Source organism: Tinamus guttatus, unplaced genomic scaffold, assembly GCF_059628265.1.
Source record: "Tinamus guttatus ecotype Peru unplaced genomic scaffold, ASM5962826v1 Tinamus_guttatus_pri_ptg000008l, whole genome shotgun sequence".
Taxonomy (NCBI): Eukaryota; Metazoa; Chordata; class Aves; order Tinamiformes; family Tinamidae; genus Tinamus; species Tinamus guttatus.
The window spans coordinates 2,960,847-2,975,683 of NW_028288542.1; the positions used below are offsets into that span (position 1 = coordinate 2,960,847).

General features: G+C 34.5%; 1 protein-coding gene across 1 annotated transcript in view; it reads right to left on the reverse strand.

Annotated features, from left to right (window-relative positions):
• Positions 1-14,837, reverse strand: part of CFAP47 (cilia and flagella associated protein 47) — a 284,853-nt gene that overhangs the window by 138,599 nt on the left and 131,417 nt on the right. The window contains exons 47-49 of the mRNA XM_088521979.1: positions 12,954-13,097; positions 11,787-11,960; positions 4,122-4,233 (exon numbers count right to left, since the gene is read on the reverse strand). Coding sequence (XP_088378105.1) covers positions 4,122-4,233; positions 11,787-11,960; positions 12,954-13,097 — 430 coding nt within the window. The remainder of the gene's footprint in view (positions 1-4,121; positions 4,234-11,786; positions 11,961-12,953; positions 13,098-14,837) is intronic.

Consider the following 14,837-nt stretch of genomic DNA (forward strand, 5'->3'; position numbering starts at 1 on the left):
CGAGGAAGGAAGTGCATTTTTTTTAATTAAAAAATATTAGACTTCAAAAACCTCTTCCTCTGCTAATAAAATATATAGCTTCCTAATAATAAAAATCCACTTCAAATAGAAAATTTTTACAAGTTCCTAAAATTAAGCACAATATAGAAGCCAGAGGTGGCATCTGAATAAGCAGGAGCTATTGCAATTTCAAGACAATATTGAATATCTAAAGGAATATCTTCATAGAGAAAGTGGATGCATATATATACATAATAAAAAATAGAGTTGTTATGGAAGGCTCAGGTGAATATAGAGAATATTGATGTAGAAGAAGCTATTTTGATGGCACTAGTAGTTAATGGATCTTAGGACAAATAAGAATTAGTCTGTTTTTATTTCTCATTATATAATTGTATATTTCTTGTCTATTGCAACAAAGTGTTACAGAGCAGAAAAAGTGCAAGGAAAAGATTATTAATTTTAAATGACATCTTAATCATAAATATACTTGAGAAATGTCAACAGTTATAATCAAGCAAAAAGAAAAAATAATAAAGTTGATTTAAAATACACAAATAATTGCTGGAAAATGCTAAATTCTTAAATTCTATAGGGACTGAGTAAGAGAGCACATACACAGTTTAAAAGCTTTTTTTTTTATCAGTTAATATTTTTAAGCTCTGTATTAAATGTCCTTTCAAAAGCATTGAAAAAGCTGTCCTAAGAACTCCTAATAAATATTATTTTTTGCAGCATTAAGTTGGACTGCTCAAAGAGTTCCATAACACTGTAAATTGCTAATGTTAAAGAATATTTCAAGATCCATTGGAGAACTGGTAACTTCAAACCATTAAACTTGATAAACCACTATGATTATCACTCAGCAGTCAAATAATCAAAAAGTCATTGAAGAATTTTATTATAATTGCCGATACTGTATTTGCTTTCCTTATGGAAAACAGATTTCAGACAAACAGAATTAATAACACTGAAGTTAAAAACTTGATTCATAAAGGAACCTGAATTGATATAATGTATTTAGATTTCTGCAAGACACTCAATTAAATCTGTCAAAGTATTTCAATAAAAAAAATCAGTTTTCCTACAGATGGCATACATTTTTAAAATGAATTTATCTGCTCAGCCTTAAAATATTCATAAATTGCACTTCATCATCTTCATGTGTGCCAAAGTATATATTACTGGCATACAGCTGTTCAAAATTTTTATCAAAGAAGAAAAGAAAATCATTGCTGACAAGAACTGCAATTAAATATATATATATATAATTTCAAGTCAGATTTAGCACATAGAATCCTTATTAGTGAAATAAAATAGTAAACGGTAAGCTGTGCATCACTTGAGTTTTTAAGCTTAGACTGAATGTTTTCCTGGAGAGTATACTGTTGCCCTAAGCAGAACATTACACAGGAGATTACGACAGCTGCTAATACCCAAACATATGAATATATTCAAATATATATAGGCTCCAAAAATCTGACATTCTGCAGGTTAAGAGAAAGTGTGTTATACAATGAAGAAGAATTAAAAAATAAACATCCTCTCAGGTAATAAAAGAAGACATTGGGATGCATAAATTCTGCAACAAAAATGACATACTCTATCAGAAATAATAGATTTAAAATGATCTGAAAAAGTAATCACTCTTACAGTCTTTCAAAGGCATCTTTTAAGCTTGGCTTCTCAGTTTTCTAAGAGCTTTGTGCCAGGGAACAAGCTTTTCTGCTGTAAATGCCTGTGCACGGGTTGTTATTCTGCAGGACCCACAGCTGCTTTCCTTTCTTTCAGGAAGGGAAATGGCATCTGGAATCACCATTCTGATGCTGCAAAGCAACTGATATGTGATAAATCATTCACAAAAGCCCTCACTGGGCTTTTTTTTCTTTATGGTATAATTGGTTCTTACTTTTGTGTCATACACATTATATGACAATATGACTGTGAAAATATCACATCTGGTAATCTTGAAACGCACTCATTCAAACCCAGAAAAACACTACACTTAATCCCAGAGGCACAGTATCCACTGAGTCACCATGTGAAAACTCTTTTTGAAATGGTTAGCCTGTAGTTTAAAGAAAGCAACTCTTTGTGAGCATAGATCTTGGTAGAGGGAGGTTATCTTTTTCCTGATGTAATGGACTACAACTGTGTAATTCATATAGTATTCTGAGAGAAGTTCTACAGAAAAGATGAATTAAAAACAATTATAATTTAGAAAAGCTATAGTTTTTGCCATTTTTTCTGCTGACAAAGAAAAGATGTTTAGTGTAGGTTAAAATGCAGCTTCTGTATGATCTATTTTGCATAGGAAAAACTTCAATGAAAATATATGAAAGTTCTAAACTGCTCCTGAAAACCCTACTTCTTGGTGGTCTACCAGGATTAGCTGAATTTGCTCCTTGTATGAAACGGGAACAGAGTAAGACTCATGTAGAGGAGGAAAGTTCTCTTCTGTCCTCGGGAAATCCTCCCAGGTGTCCTTTGCATACACCTGGGGTTGCAAAGGAAGTTGTTTTGTTTATAATCCTTGTTTATAATTTATAATTTGTGGGGTGCACACTTTATCTTAATGCTCTAGATGATGAAATCATGTTATGAAAGGGCCCAGGATGATGCAAGGATCTCACATGCAGTCCACCTCAGAACTAAAGACAGGTTTCTTGTGCAAGGACCAGCCAAGACAGCATCGTTCAGATGGTGCCCGGTACCATCCTGCAGACCCGGGGGGCTGCTGCCGTAGAAGAGATGGTCACAGTCTGTTGCAGACTACCCAGTCAGCTGGTGGTGTGTACAAACGGAGCAGCCAATTGCGGGGGTTCAGCCATAGCAGAGGAACGGCCAGGGACACTCACTGCAATCAATCAGCCCGAAGGTCTTTCGAGATTTGTCTCAATTGCAGTGTAATGGTCTCAATATTTTTCTAATTTTAAGGTTCAAAAGTTGTAGGCAGCATATAAAAGTACTGCCTACTAGTACAGATACACTTCAAAAGTAAATAAAAGGTGATGTATAAAACTGGAAAGCTCCTTTCTATGTGCTCGTTAATTTTCATGTGTAAAAGGTCACTGACTACAGTTAGGTCTTTTTTTTTTTTTTTTTTTTTAAATCAAGTACTATGAGTTTGGTGCTATTCTGGATGTAGAAAACAGAAATATGAATTTGATAAAAGACCAAACGGTAGACAGAGGCTTTATCATATCTAAAGGAAGCTGCTCATTACTTAGGAAATGCATTGCTGAAGACTTTTATTTGGTGCCAGAATTTTGCGTGAAAAATTTATTAGCTATTATTTCTATGCTAAAAATTTCATACAACAAGCCAAATGAAGCATATAATTACAGCCCTCTATTGAAATGCTTCCAAACGGACTTTTGAGAAGAACTGGACCTATTTTTGGCTAAATAATTTTAAAACTGAAAGAAGGAATGCAAAAAAAATGACCTTGAAAAATACAAACCAGGCAAATGCTCAGTATAACCTGCTCTTACCAGGTACAAATACATGCAATTGATTTTTAAATGATAAAAATATTATTAGAAAAAGAACAGGACTACAAATTCAAATATAAGTTAGGCAGTTCTAAATCTCAAGTCTTCCCTTAACACTATGATGTGAAGAAAGAATCAGGGTTCAGTACTTTCTATCTGTTTACTCTGCTTGTATGAGCAACAATTTAAATCTCAGTTAAAGAAAAGAATAAAATTCTGGCTTCCATCTTTAAATCTCTGGTTCTAGTAGTGCTTAGATATCTACAACTTTATATGGAAAATAAGGTATAGGCCCAATAACTCAAGGAAAATTCAAACTGAGGAATTTCCATCTCATTAAATTTTATTAGACTACTTAAAAGCTGCGCACGTGCTTGCATATTTGAAGCACCTGACCACTTGCTTAGCAGTAATACACCTTTAAAAATAAAAATATGCACAATATTAAAAAACAGTATCACCAGCAATTACACTTGTTTCCAAAAGAAAGGTTATGTAGAACAGAAATATGTTACATGTAAAAAGGTTTAATCTGTTAAAAAGATGTAAAAATGCTAAAAAAATGTTCAAATCTGTAAAAAAAAGGAGTTTTAATTTATGCAGATTTAATATATTTCTACATTATACCTTCAAAAATTCCTCGTTTCCATGGAGAAACAGTCAAAGGGTAATCAACTGCAGCATCTGGTTCTACAATAAGAAATGGTGGACCACCCACTATTGGAAGATCTGAAGATACCTGGTGAACAGATTTGTCAAAATCATCAAAAGAAACAATCAAAAGAAAGTTACTGTTGTAGTACAGACAAAGTATCTATTCTACCACCTTTGAAAAGTAGTACATTTTATAAAACACGCTATTGGTAAATCCTACCCATTATGCAAATTGAAAGAATACATATTATAAGAGTATGTGCTAAAGGTAGCATATCTTTCAAATACCTTATCAAGTCCAGATCTTTTAGTCATTGTTCAGATTAAGCAAAATTATCTATATTCAGTAAAATAAGACAGTAGAACTAGGTAGCTTTTTTTACACACAATTTCCTTATAAGTATGGCATACTTTAGAAATATAATAAAGAACTTTAACAATACTGATCCTAAGTATACTTCTAAGTATTGACAGATCAAAGCAAAAGTTAACATGTTGCTTTAATATCAATTGCTATACTTTAATGCTATTTGAATGTTTCCAGATATGGTATATTTTGTAAATGACATATATATTATAACCTATATATTACCTACTCCAACAATTAAATGACCAAAACAATTTTCTTGTACTGAAAGATGGATTTGGTTTTCTATCAATGTCATTACAGAAATATGAACTGAGAGTCTACGACTGGCTGTTGACAGAAGGAAAAAGGTGTTTAAGGTCTTACCAACTATAGCTGATGGTTACAGACTACCTGCTCTCACCACCTCTTGTTACCTCTGCCACTGGAAGAAACTTCTGTTGAGCAATAATATTTTAAATTGATACCTCAATTTCTGCAGTGAATGTTCTGCAGGCTAGAATTTTCCATGGAGGTGCAAATTTAAAAAATATATATTTTTAGGATAACACTAGAATATATGATAGGACTTCAAAAGAGGAAAATACGACCTCTTCCGGGACCTGATTGGGAGAATCCCATCGGATATGGCTCTAGGAGGAAGAGCCATCCAAGAGAGATGGTTCCAGCATCACCTTCTACAAGCCCAAAATTGGTGCATCCCAGTGAGGAAAACGTTAAGAAAAGATGAAAGGAGGTCTCCTCCTTCATGTACACATGAAATAGGAGCTCCTGGCAAAATTCAGACAGAAGAAAGTGTATAGAAGATGGAAAAAAGGACAGGCCTCTTGGGAGAAATACAGGGACATCATCGAAGCATGCAGAGATGCGACTTGAAAGGCCAAGACCCATTTAGAATTTAATCTGGCAAGGGATGTCAAGCACAGCAAGAAGGGATTCTTTAAATGAATCAGTAACAAAAAGAAGACGAGGAAAAAAAGGAGTCCATTGCTGGATGGAGTAGGGGCTCTAACGACAAACATACAGTCCCTCCCAACATCAACCATTCTGTGCGATGCAGTACTGTAGCAGTAGCTACAGTAGCATATTATAATTTCTTATTTTAAACTTTTTTTTAAGGCAAATTTTGAGTGATATCATGATTCAAGTGAGAAAGGAACATGCACATCCGAAGTTTTCCTGTAGAGGTTAGAATGCTACCATCGTACGCTTCAAAAGGCCTCACTCTTGGATGCTCAAAGAACCAGGACTACAAGGTGAACCGCAAGGCAAAGTACCTTCCTTCTCTCATCATTTCCAGCAGAGAGAGAAAATATCTTTCCTTAGCTCTTCTCTGTGTTGAAAAGGCAGTAAGCAGGCTGTTTTAAATTCTGAGAGCAAAGCCAAAGATTTGCAATTCTTTCTATCTCCTTTTTCACATGAACATAAAATAGGGAATGGTAATACAAAAAAACTGCATATCCAAAATGACAAACTACCTAATAAATTCAGAAGAAAAACTTCTATCAGTAGTACTTTACTTAACATATTTTCTAGTTTCATGAATATTATTTATGTTGTAATTACTGCTAAAGCAGAGATTATGAAATATGGTTATTAAACACAAATATTGATTTCCTGAATGCATTGTTATGATCCAGAGTCTCAGCTGAGCAACTTTAAATCTGAATGCCTAATTTTTGTACTAATGGTATATTTCATGATGCCAAGTCAACTCATTAATATCTACACTCAACTGTACTATGTTCCAAACCTGTAAAGTCAGAGTTCTGTTCATAATTTTGACAAATTGACAAACTTGGAGTTTCAGTAATCCCCTCTTCACACACACACTTCCTATTTACTTATACCTACCAAACATCCCATGTCAAAGTATTCCAGTTTCTATTGCATACTAAAGACTTCCCTGTCATCATTGCTGGCCATCATGCCGAAGTGGTGAATAGATGTATACAGTTTAATCAAGTATCTGTCTCCTGCTATACCAGTATCACCAATTTAGACAGCAATATGTTCAATAATTATTACTTAATAATTGCTTCTCACATACAACTAAAGAAGGTGACAGGTGCTACTTTTAAAAAACATCATGTTCCCTGTTGGTAGGCCAGAATTGAGGAAGTCACAGCCACTGATGAACCTGCTAAGCCAGATTTTTGTCAATAATGTCTCCAGATTGACAGATACTTTAGGAGAAACTCGCATTATTTTCCCTTATCTTTCTATCACTGTAGCTCACTACACTGATATTATGAATTGCAAGAACACATGTAGTTCTTGCTATGGTTCTTAATGTCAGTAAAACTAAAAACAAAGCAGTGTTGTATTGCACTCAGTATTTTCCTCAAAAAATTCTTGCATATTCCCCTCAAAATTCTTGTAATCTGCAGCTCCACATAACCAGGAAGACTACCTAATTCAGATTCGTAAGTCAGTTGCCAAGACAAAAAAAAACCTCAAGAAATAAAAATTCTGATCTATGAATGGATTTAAGGAGGAAAGAGAGAATAAGGCATTGGAGTAAAGGGCTTTTTTTGTTGGCTTTTTTGTTTGTTTGTTCTAGATTTTATATTTAGTGTACATTATTTTCAGAAATGACTAGTAGTTTGTATATATAACTCAATACATGAAAAATAATTTAACTGAGTCTTGAGATTCCTCCTGAGAGTTTATTTGAATGACATCTCTTTTGAACAGCACAGAGAAAAACAGTTTTACAGTTTCATTACTGCAAAATCAAGCCTTGAAAGAATTAGGCACTTTCACAGCTAAAGTAGCTATCAAAGGTGTCATTAGAAGCAACCAATAACACATCAGTCAATTATTTATATCCTGCAGATATATTTCTAAATAAAAATCAAACGAATGTGATATAAAAAAATCTGCCATCATACTGACAGATTAGATTGAATAAAACTACTTCATACTTCCTACTCTTATGGGATGATTTGAACCTAATTTTACAGCCACTAAAATCCACTTACATTTTAGTCACTAACTCTAAATTAAATTTAGCATCAGATAAGGATGTAGTCCCTTCCTGACATGAAATTTGTTGTGAATATTCTTCAGACCCAGGGGTACGTTAATCATGAGAAAGCCAATTTGTTGCCATGTTCCCTAGAACAGACCATGGCAGTGTTTCCCAAAGATTTATACATCAATCAGTAGAAATCTGTACGCAAAACCATTCACATCTTTAAAGGAAGTTTACAGAAACTGTCTTTTTAATCACAGAAAATTTATGTACCCAAAGTGTCCTTCACATCTTCAGAGGCAGACTGAGGGAGTTAAGCACGTGACCTCCACCAAATGCCACCAACATTTATTCCTTCGCTGACTTCCTTGGGACACATTAGTGGTTGCACAGACAATGAAACATACTCGGGCTCCAGATAGGGGCATCCTCTACATGTTGAATATGGAGACAGCATTACTCAGAGATAAGAAGGCTTTTTTAATGGAAGAAAAGAATTATTTCCCTCTTTCTCCTCGCAGACTTAAATCCCATTTTTAATAGCTATCTTTGCAGTAGTATCCATGTTTTAGTTGAAGAAACATAGCAGAATCTACATGGTGTAATTAAATTTTGAATGAAATTACTTTTTATTAAATTAATAGTTTAATATATTCAGTTATGAAAATACTGATGCTATATTTACCCCTTAAAGGCAAAATTGCCTAATTATTAATGCACCTAAATTACACAAATGCTAAGTATTCCTTGCAGTAAATCCTTTATGAATATGCCTGAAAATTATCACATTTGTTAGCTACTGGCACATTTTATGTAATTCTTATATTATTCATCTCACATAATTCAAGCTTTAATATTGCAGGGAATTAAATATCTGCGTTTTTTTAAAAAATCATGCATGTCCTAGTTTATGTCCTAGTTTATCTACGAGAAGTTACATTGTCTAGTGGATACATTCCATACGGAAGAATGTAAGTGGGAAATAAACCAAGCAATTCAATCATGAAGATAATAATTGTCCAACAGTATTCAAAAACATATTTTAAAAAAATTAAGATATTATTTTTGGGTTTGCTTTGTTCTGTTTCCATGAAGGATGACAAATTTTCCACTTCCCAATCATCAATTAAGCAAGAAGTCAATAGGGTAAAATTTCAAAGATGCCAGATTACTACGTAGGAAAGTTATTTGGCTGTCAGGAACTGTTCCCAAGGGAAACCCTGACAAAGATAAAATCAGAAGGGAGCCTTCTGCTTCTCAACAGACTATCCAGAAATTACAGTAATCAGGCAGCATGGAAGGAACAACAACAACAAAATTAGTGTTGCTTATTTTTTCCAGTTGCTCTTTGTGCTATGCACTTCTGGGCAAAAAAAAAAAAAAAAAAAAAAAAAATCTGCATTTCTAATAAGATGGCTGGTCACACTTCTTTCTAAAAAGCAGCTTTCCTGTATTGACTAGTAACAACAGATAATGATGATCACATCCTGGTTTTACTGATTAAATCATAATATACTGAATAGAAAAAACTAATCCTCTCGAAAATAAAAGCAAGCAGATTGTCTTCACTCACTGTAACAGAAAAAAACATTGTGTGGCATCTGCCACGGAGCACGGCAAGGAATTCATCTTGTTAGTTCTGTGTCTGGCCTCTTCTCTTTATTACTGATATTTTCACTTAGCCATCCTTCAGCCTTTCTTTTCATTAATATACCTTTTTCAAAAATAACAATATATAATAATTATGTTTCTAAACAACTACACTCAAGTATCTATGCTCACATTCTATTGACGAAATGGTTTGAAACAATTCTCTTCCAATCTTCAATGCATCAATTTAGATAGCCTAAAAGCCTAGGTAATAAATCCTAAAGTTGGTTTACTTATCACTGCTTCTCTTGAAAAGCCCCTTCTGTTAGTGAGACAGTTTACAGACACCTATGAGTTTTTCATAATTTTCCACTAATTCCAACCCTCCCTGCTTCAACAACCTTTCTGCAACAGCTTCTTGGGAAAATCCTAATACGGAGAAAATAAACTATTTACACAATTTAATCTACTTCATGCATGCAAGCATAAACTTGTACTTGACCTTGCTACTCATCTCCCAAAAGTCTCCAAAGCAAAAAGAGTACACACAAACCAAACATAATTAGATCTCAAAAGCTACAATTTGTATGAAACAGGAACCACTTTCCCTGATTTTTGGATTAGGAATGGTTGGATTGTCAAGTCATGGGGAAGAGGGTGAGGAGATGAAGAAGGACAGGGAGAATGTGTAGGAGAGAGAGAAAGAGAGCAAGAGATTTTGTGTGTGTGTTTCATAACCAGAGAATACAGTCAATGAGGTCTAAGTTTAATAACTAGCTCATTCTCAAACTGTTACAACTGCCATAAATCAGCGTAATATTTCTGAAAAAGACATAGTGAACAATCTTAATGCATTCATTTTGAAGCTTAATATTTGAGTGCCTTTCAATTTCAATGGCACAAAAACAGAGTTCACGCAAAGACGGGAAAGCAGAGGAAATTGTTCTGTTCCAACTCTCAGAAGCATTCAGTTCTTTCAGAAATAAAAGTACAAATGTATTAGAAATGTAAATGCATTCACATCTAAAAAGTTCAAACTGCTGAAAAGAAAAATGTTAAAGCCGGTGTTGCACAAAAAAAAAGCCATATCTTACTTTGTTTTGGAGGCTGTGTAAAGCCAGGCCATTCTATGTTATGTAAAATTTATTAAATGTAAATATTCCTCTAATAGTGAAAAACTGAAGCCTATACATCTGTATAAAATAAGGTGAAGTCTTCTCTCTACAGATGCCTGACATATTGATTAAAGCAAATCTGGTGCTACTGACAAAAAGACAGAAAAGACAAGACACACATTTCACATCTCCACACTTGTTTACTAGTCAGATTTTACCTAATAGAATCTATATTCTGCCCTTTTCCATCACATCCATGAGAAAAAAAAAAGAGAGAGAAAAATAAAATCTCAGTTCAAAAATGCATGTACGTTGACAATTTTTAGAGCATATTCTTCTGCCTTGGTGTTTATAGATAGAGTCCTCCTAAAAATTAAGTGTAGATAGTTTATCTAGCATCTTAAATGCCATACTGGATTTTAGCATTTGCCATAATGGATTTAAATGCCATAATGGCTTTTGCTGGCTGAGTTACAAGGTGTTCTTGCTACAGAGCCTTCCCTGCAGCTGAGAAGAAAAGTACTGTCTTTTTGTTCTACTTAATGTACATTTTCTCTCTCTGATGGTATATGACATGAGGTCCTGCACCTGCATAAAGCAGATGTGGAAATGATTGAGATAAGTTTCTGAGTTTCAAATTAAACACATTTATAAAATAAGCGGTAGAAAAAATATGTGGGAGAATTAGGGTGATACAACAGTGCTTTTAAATAGAAAGAATGCATTTGGGCAAATATTGTTATAAAACGTATGTAATAAAAATGGGGAAAAAAAAGAAAAAAAAAACTGTTCTTATAAAGCATTTCCTGAATAGGGGAACTAACAAAGATGTTTTTCCTAACAATTTGTATCTTATGTCCCTCTATTCAAACCACCCCCTATCTCATCACCTCTTGCTTCTCCCTAGTGACCCACTACGCTTCGAAAACCTTTAAATTATTTCCTTGAAATTTTATTTCCCGTCAACAAACAACCAGAGTACTCCCAGTTTCCTCCAGTGTCCCTCAAACAACAGCTGGGCAAAAGACACCAGCTGTTAAAATCTGTTCCAAGAAATGTGAGTGCTGCTGTGAGTCCTGGCTAGCAAGCCATAAGGAACAGGTATGGAGTAGTTAGTGCTGCAGCCTTTCCTTAATGGGATAATAATTTTTGCTCCTTTCATGTAATAAGCCAAAGTTTTATGAAGTTATTAGGAACACTGTATTTCAGAGCCATTTTTCTATGAGTTCAAAATGGATGAAACTGGCCACCAGTTTCAAATCTTGCAGGCAACTGAGGAGGGAAAGACTTGGGCAAATAAACAGGCAGGGTAATTGTAGAAGTCTTGTTCCCTTAGAAACCAGACCAAAAAAACACCCCAAATCCACATTTTTTTCTCAAGGGAAAAAACAGTAAAACACACTATCTATCTCACAGATTTCCTTACTATATGCATTTCCAAATCCTTTAAGCTACTAGTTAGTTATAATTTCTCATGAATACATGGATTTAAAAAATATACCAGCAAGGAAAATAGTAGTGTAATATACAATTTGCAGACAGAAGAATACAGACAGGAGAATAGTAGTCACGTTTCTGCATAAATTTACCTTGTATGTCAACTTGTTCTTGGTATAATTAGGCACCTTTAATTCTTTCTGAGCGACCTGTCTCACTTGGCAATCTATCACAATATGATCCAGTGCCAGAGGGTTCTTCCCTATTCCCTTAAGGCTAAAAATATTTTCAGTGCCATCTGTAAAATTTCGTAGAATAAGCCTTCCCTGTGTCAAAGAAAGAAGCAAAAAGGTTCAGCACTGTAGAAGTTTTGTCTGGCTGCCAAAGCAACTACTTTCATCTATTAAAGGAGTTAAATCCAGGCAGCAAAAGCAAGCTTTCAAGAAAGCATTCCTAAGGACTTTCCTAGTTTGTATGTAGGCTTTCCTGCTAAACTGAAGAAAGGTAAATGAAGAAATACCCTTTTTTTTTCCTTCAAAGTTATGAAGTTAATAATATAAAGCCATCCCCATTAGGTTCTAGATGGAAAATGAGAAAACCTCTGAGAAAATATGTTTGCATACGTCCTTGTATAAAAAAATAATTTTGCCCAATCGTTTTTATCTGTACTTCACTAAAAGGTCCATCATGATCATTAGTCATCAAAGGATTCAAGGCTTTAGGGTTTTAATAGTTTTTTAATAGTGGATTTCTAAACTACACCATGTTTGGTTGGTAACACAAGCAGACAGATTGTCAGTGTTTCACATAACTTTTTTTTTTTTTTTTTGGTCTTTGCAATTCACATGCTTGAATAGCATCCTGCAGGCAAAATGGCTCTGACAGCCCACAAGCAAAAACAAGTACACTGCTTCCTGCCTTTGCCCTGCACTCCATTTCAGCAATCAGAGTAGTGATTACTCTGATGGCAAAAGCAGCTTGTACTTAGTGGTTCGACTTGTAACATTATTTTATAAAATAATTGAACACTTATCACCAAAATTAACTTGTGATGTATGCATGCTATGAGAAATACTTAATGCTATATGTCACGACTTAGACAATGAAACAGAACTCAATATATGTATTTAAATTAAAATTTCGCTTTTGAAAAGCTAGGTTTCTTTGGGAATTTTTTCAATTTCTCACTAATGCAGACAAACTCTTAATCAGATACCTAATCTAAGTAACTGCTAAAGCACTAGCATAGTTTGAGGACAGATGCAAATTTTATCAACAGAAGCGTTCCTTTTAAATGTTGAAATTTCCTTTTCTCCTACCCTTGTTATGCACTCCGCAACAGGCTTGAACATGAGAGGATACTGGACTGTTTCACCTGGACCCACGAATAACACAGGAGGGCCGTAAAAACTCTGTCCTTCCAGAACAGCTTCAACTTTCCAGTCCTGATGGGACGTATTACTCTGAAATCAAGATAAAGATGTTAATGAGATTATATAATTAAAGCTCTTAATATTCATTTCTGCTTTTACTCACAGCTACTATCAAATTCAAGAACAGAATTCAAAACAGTTTCTGGGAAAATTACAGAGTGTACTTTAAATATAAATTAAACTAATCCTAAACCCACTAATTCCTGGCAGCCAGAGCTACTAGTAGCAATACTGCCACTATCAATGCAGTCAGCAGACTCTCCAGAAGTATATATGCATGATACAGCCAGTGATCAATAGGATTTTACAAGTATCTGCCTGGAGCTTTTTGATGTTTGCCAAAATTATATATATATATTTTTCTGCTCAACTTGCAGAAAAACCTATTGTGCTTCTTTGAAGCGCTGATGTGGTTTGTGTGCTTACATATATTGCTGTGCTTGACCACTAACTGTACTACTTGGTCAGCTGTGCTTACTAATTAAACACTCAAGTCTCCCAAAGGAATATTTACAGTTCTGTGTTCTCAAAAATGGTCTTTCAGGAGAATAATCTTTTTCAGAGAATGGTTGTCTTGAGTGGTCTCAATGCCAATTTAAGAAATACATTTGCCTTGCTTCCAAACATACCACAAAGCTCCTTGAAAAGAGATGAGATTTTTTTTTTTAATATCTGCCTGAGGGTTGCAAAGTAAAACTAAGATATTGGTATTCAGCCTCCCAATATTTGAAGGAACCGGTTAACAAACATCCAATCTGCAAAAAGGTAACATCCACGTGAAAAAGCCAGAATAAGCTGGCATCCAAGAGCTAATACCTGTCTGGACAAACCACAGGAGACTCCTCTAACCTGTGGAAAGCAGAATTCTTTGAACCAGAATAGCCTTGACCCATGGGAAAACATATATAAATACCAGACATACACAATAAAGTTTGGGGAATACAGATGACACCCTCTTCAACTCTGGCTTCCCTCTTTGAAAGGCTCTCAAGCCCAAATATCTCAAACTCAGAAGCTAAGAAGCGCTACCAGCTCTGGTTATCACATCTAATAATGTGGCATGAGATATATAATCATATATATGATTGATGCTTAATTCTTAACAGGTAGAAATACTGGTAGTTGAGCACAAATGCTTGCTTAGATGTTTGTTTAGTGTCTCAAAAAAAAAAAAGTTTTTTTCTCAAAACACTCCTAGCACTGTGGTCCCCGCCTCTGTAATAACAGTTACACCTGTGATAGAAAACATGAAAGAAAAAAATCCCTGATATTCACACGCCGAAGACAAAGTGAACGGGTGATAAAGGGATTCAAAAAATTATTTTTCTTGTCATTCTTGGTTTTTTTCTCCCCACAACATTAGGAAGAAAGACTATCCTTTTTAAAGCCAGCTTGGCCAGTTTTAAAACTCGCAGATCATTGACCTTTGCTAAACTATTATTTTAAAAGGAGGGTGAAAGACAGACTTATAGCACTGGTTGCTCCTTGGCATAGCAAAGGAGAGGGTAGTAAAAATTTGTGTGGTTGTTATATTTTCAGTGATTTCTAGAGTTATTAAGTGTTTCCTTTATACACACTAGTTATGTTTACACCAACATGCAGCATAAATAAATATTTCTCCTTAATCATGAACATACAAGCTTGTAATGAACAACTGACAAAGTCACTTTGAAATTTTCCTGTAATAAATTCTTATAATATAGCATGAATTGGCTCAAAAATAAATATTAAAGACAGACATTACAGCTAAGCATTAAATGTTGGAAATGA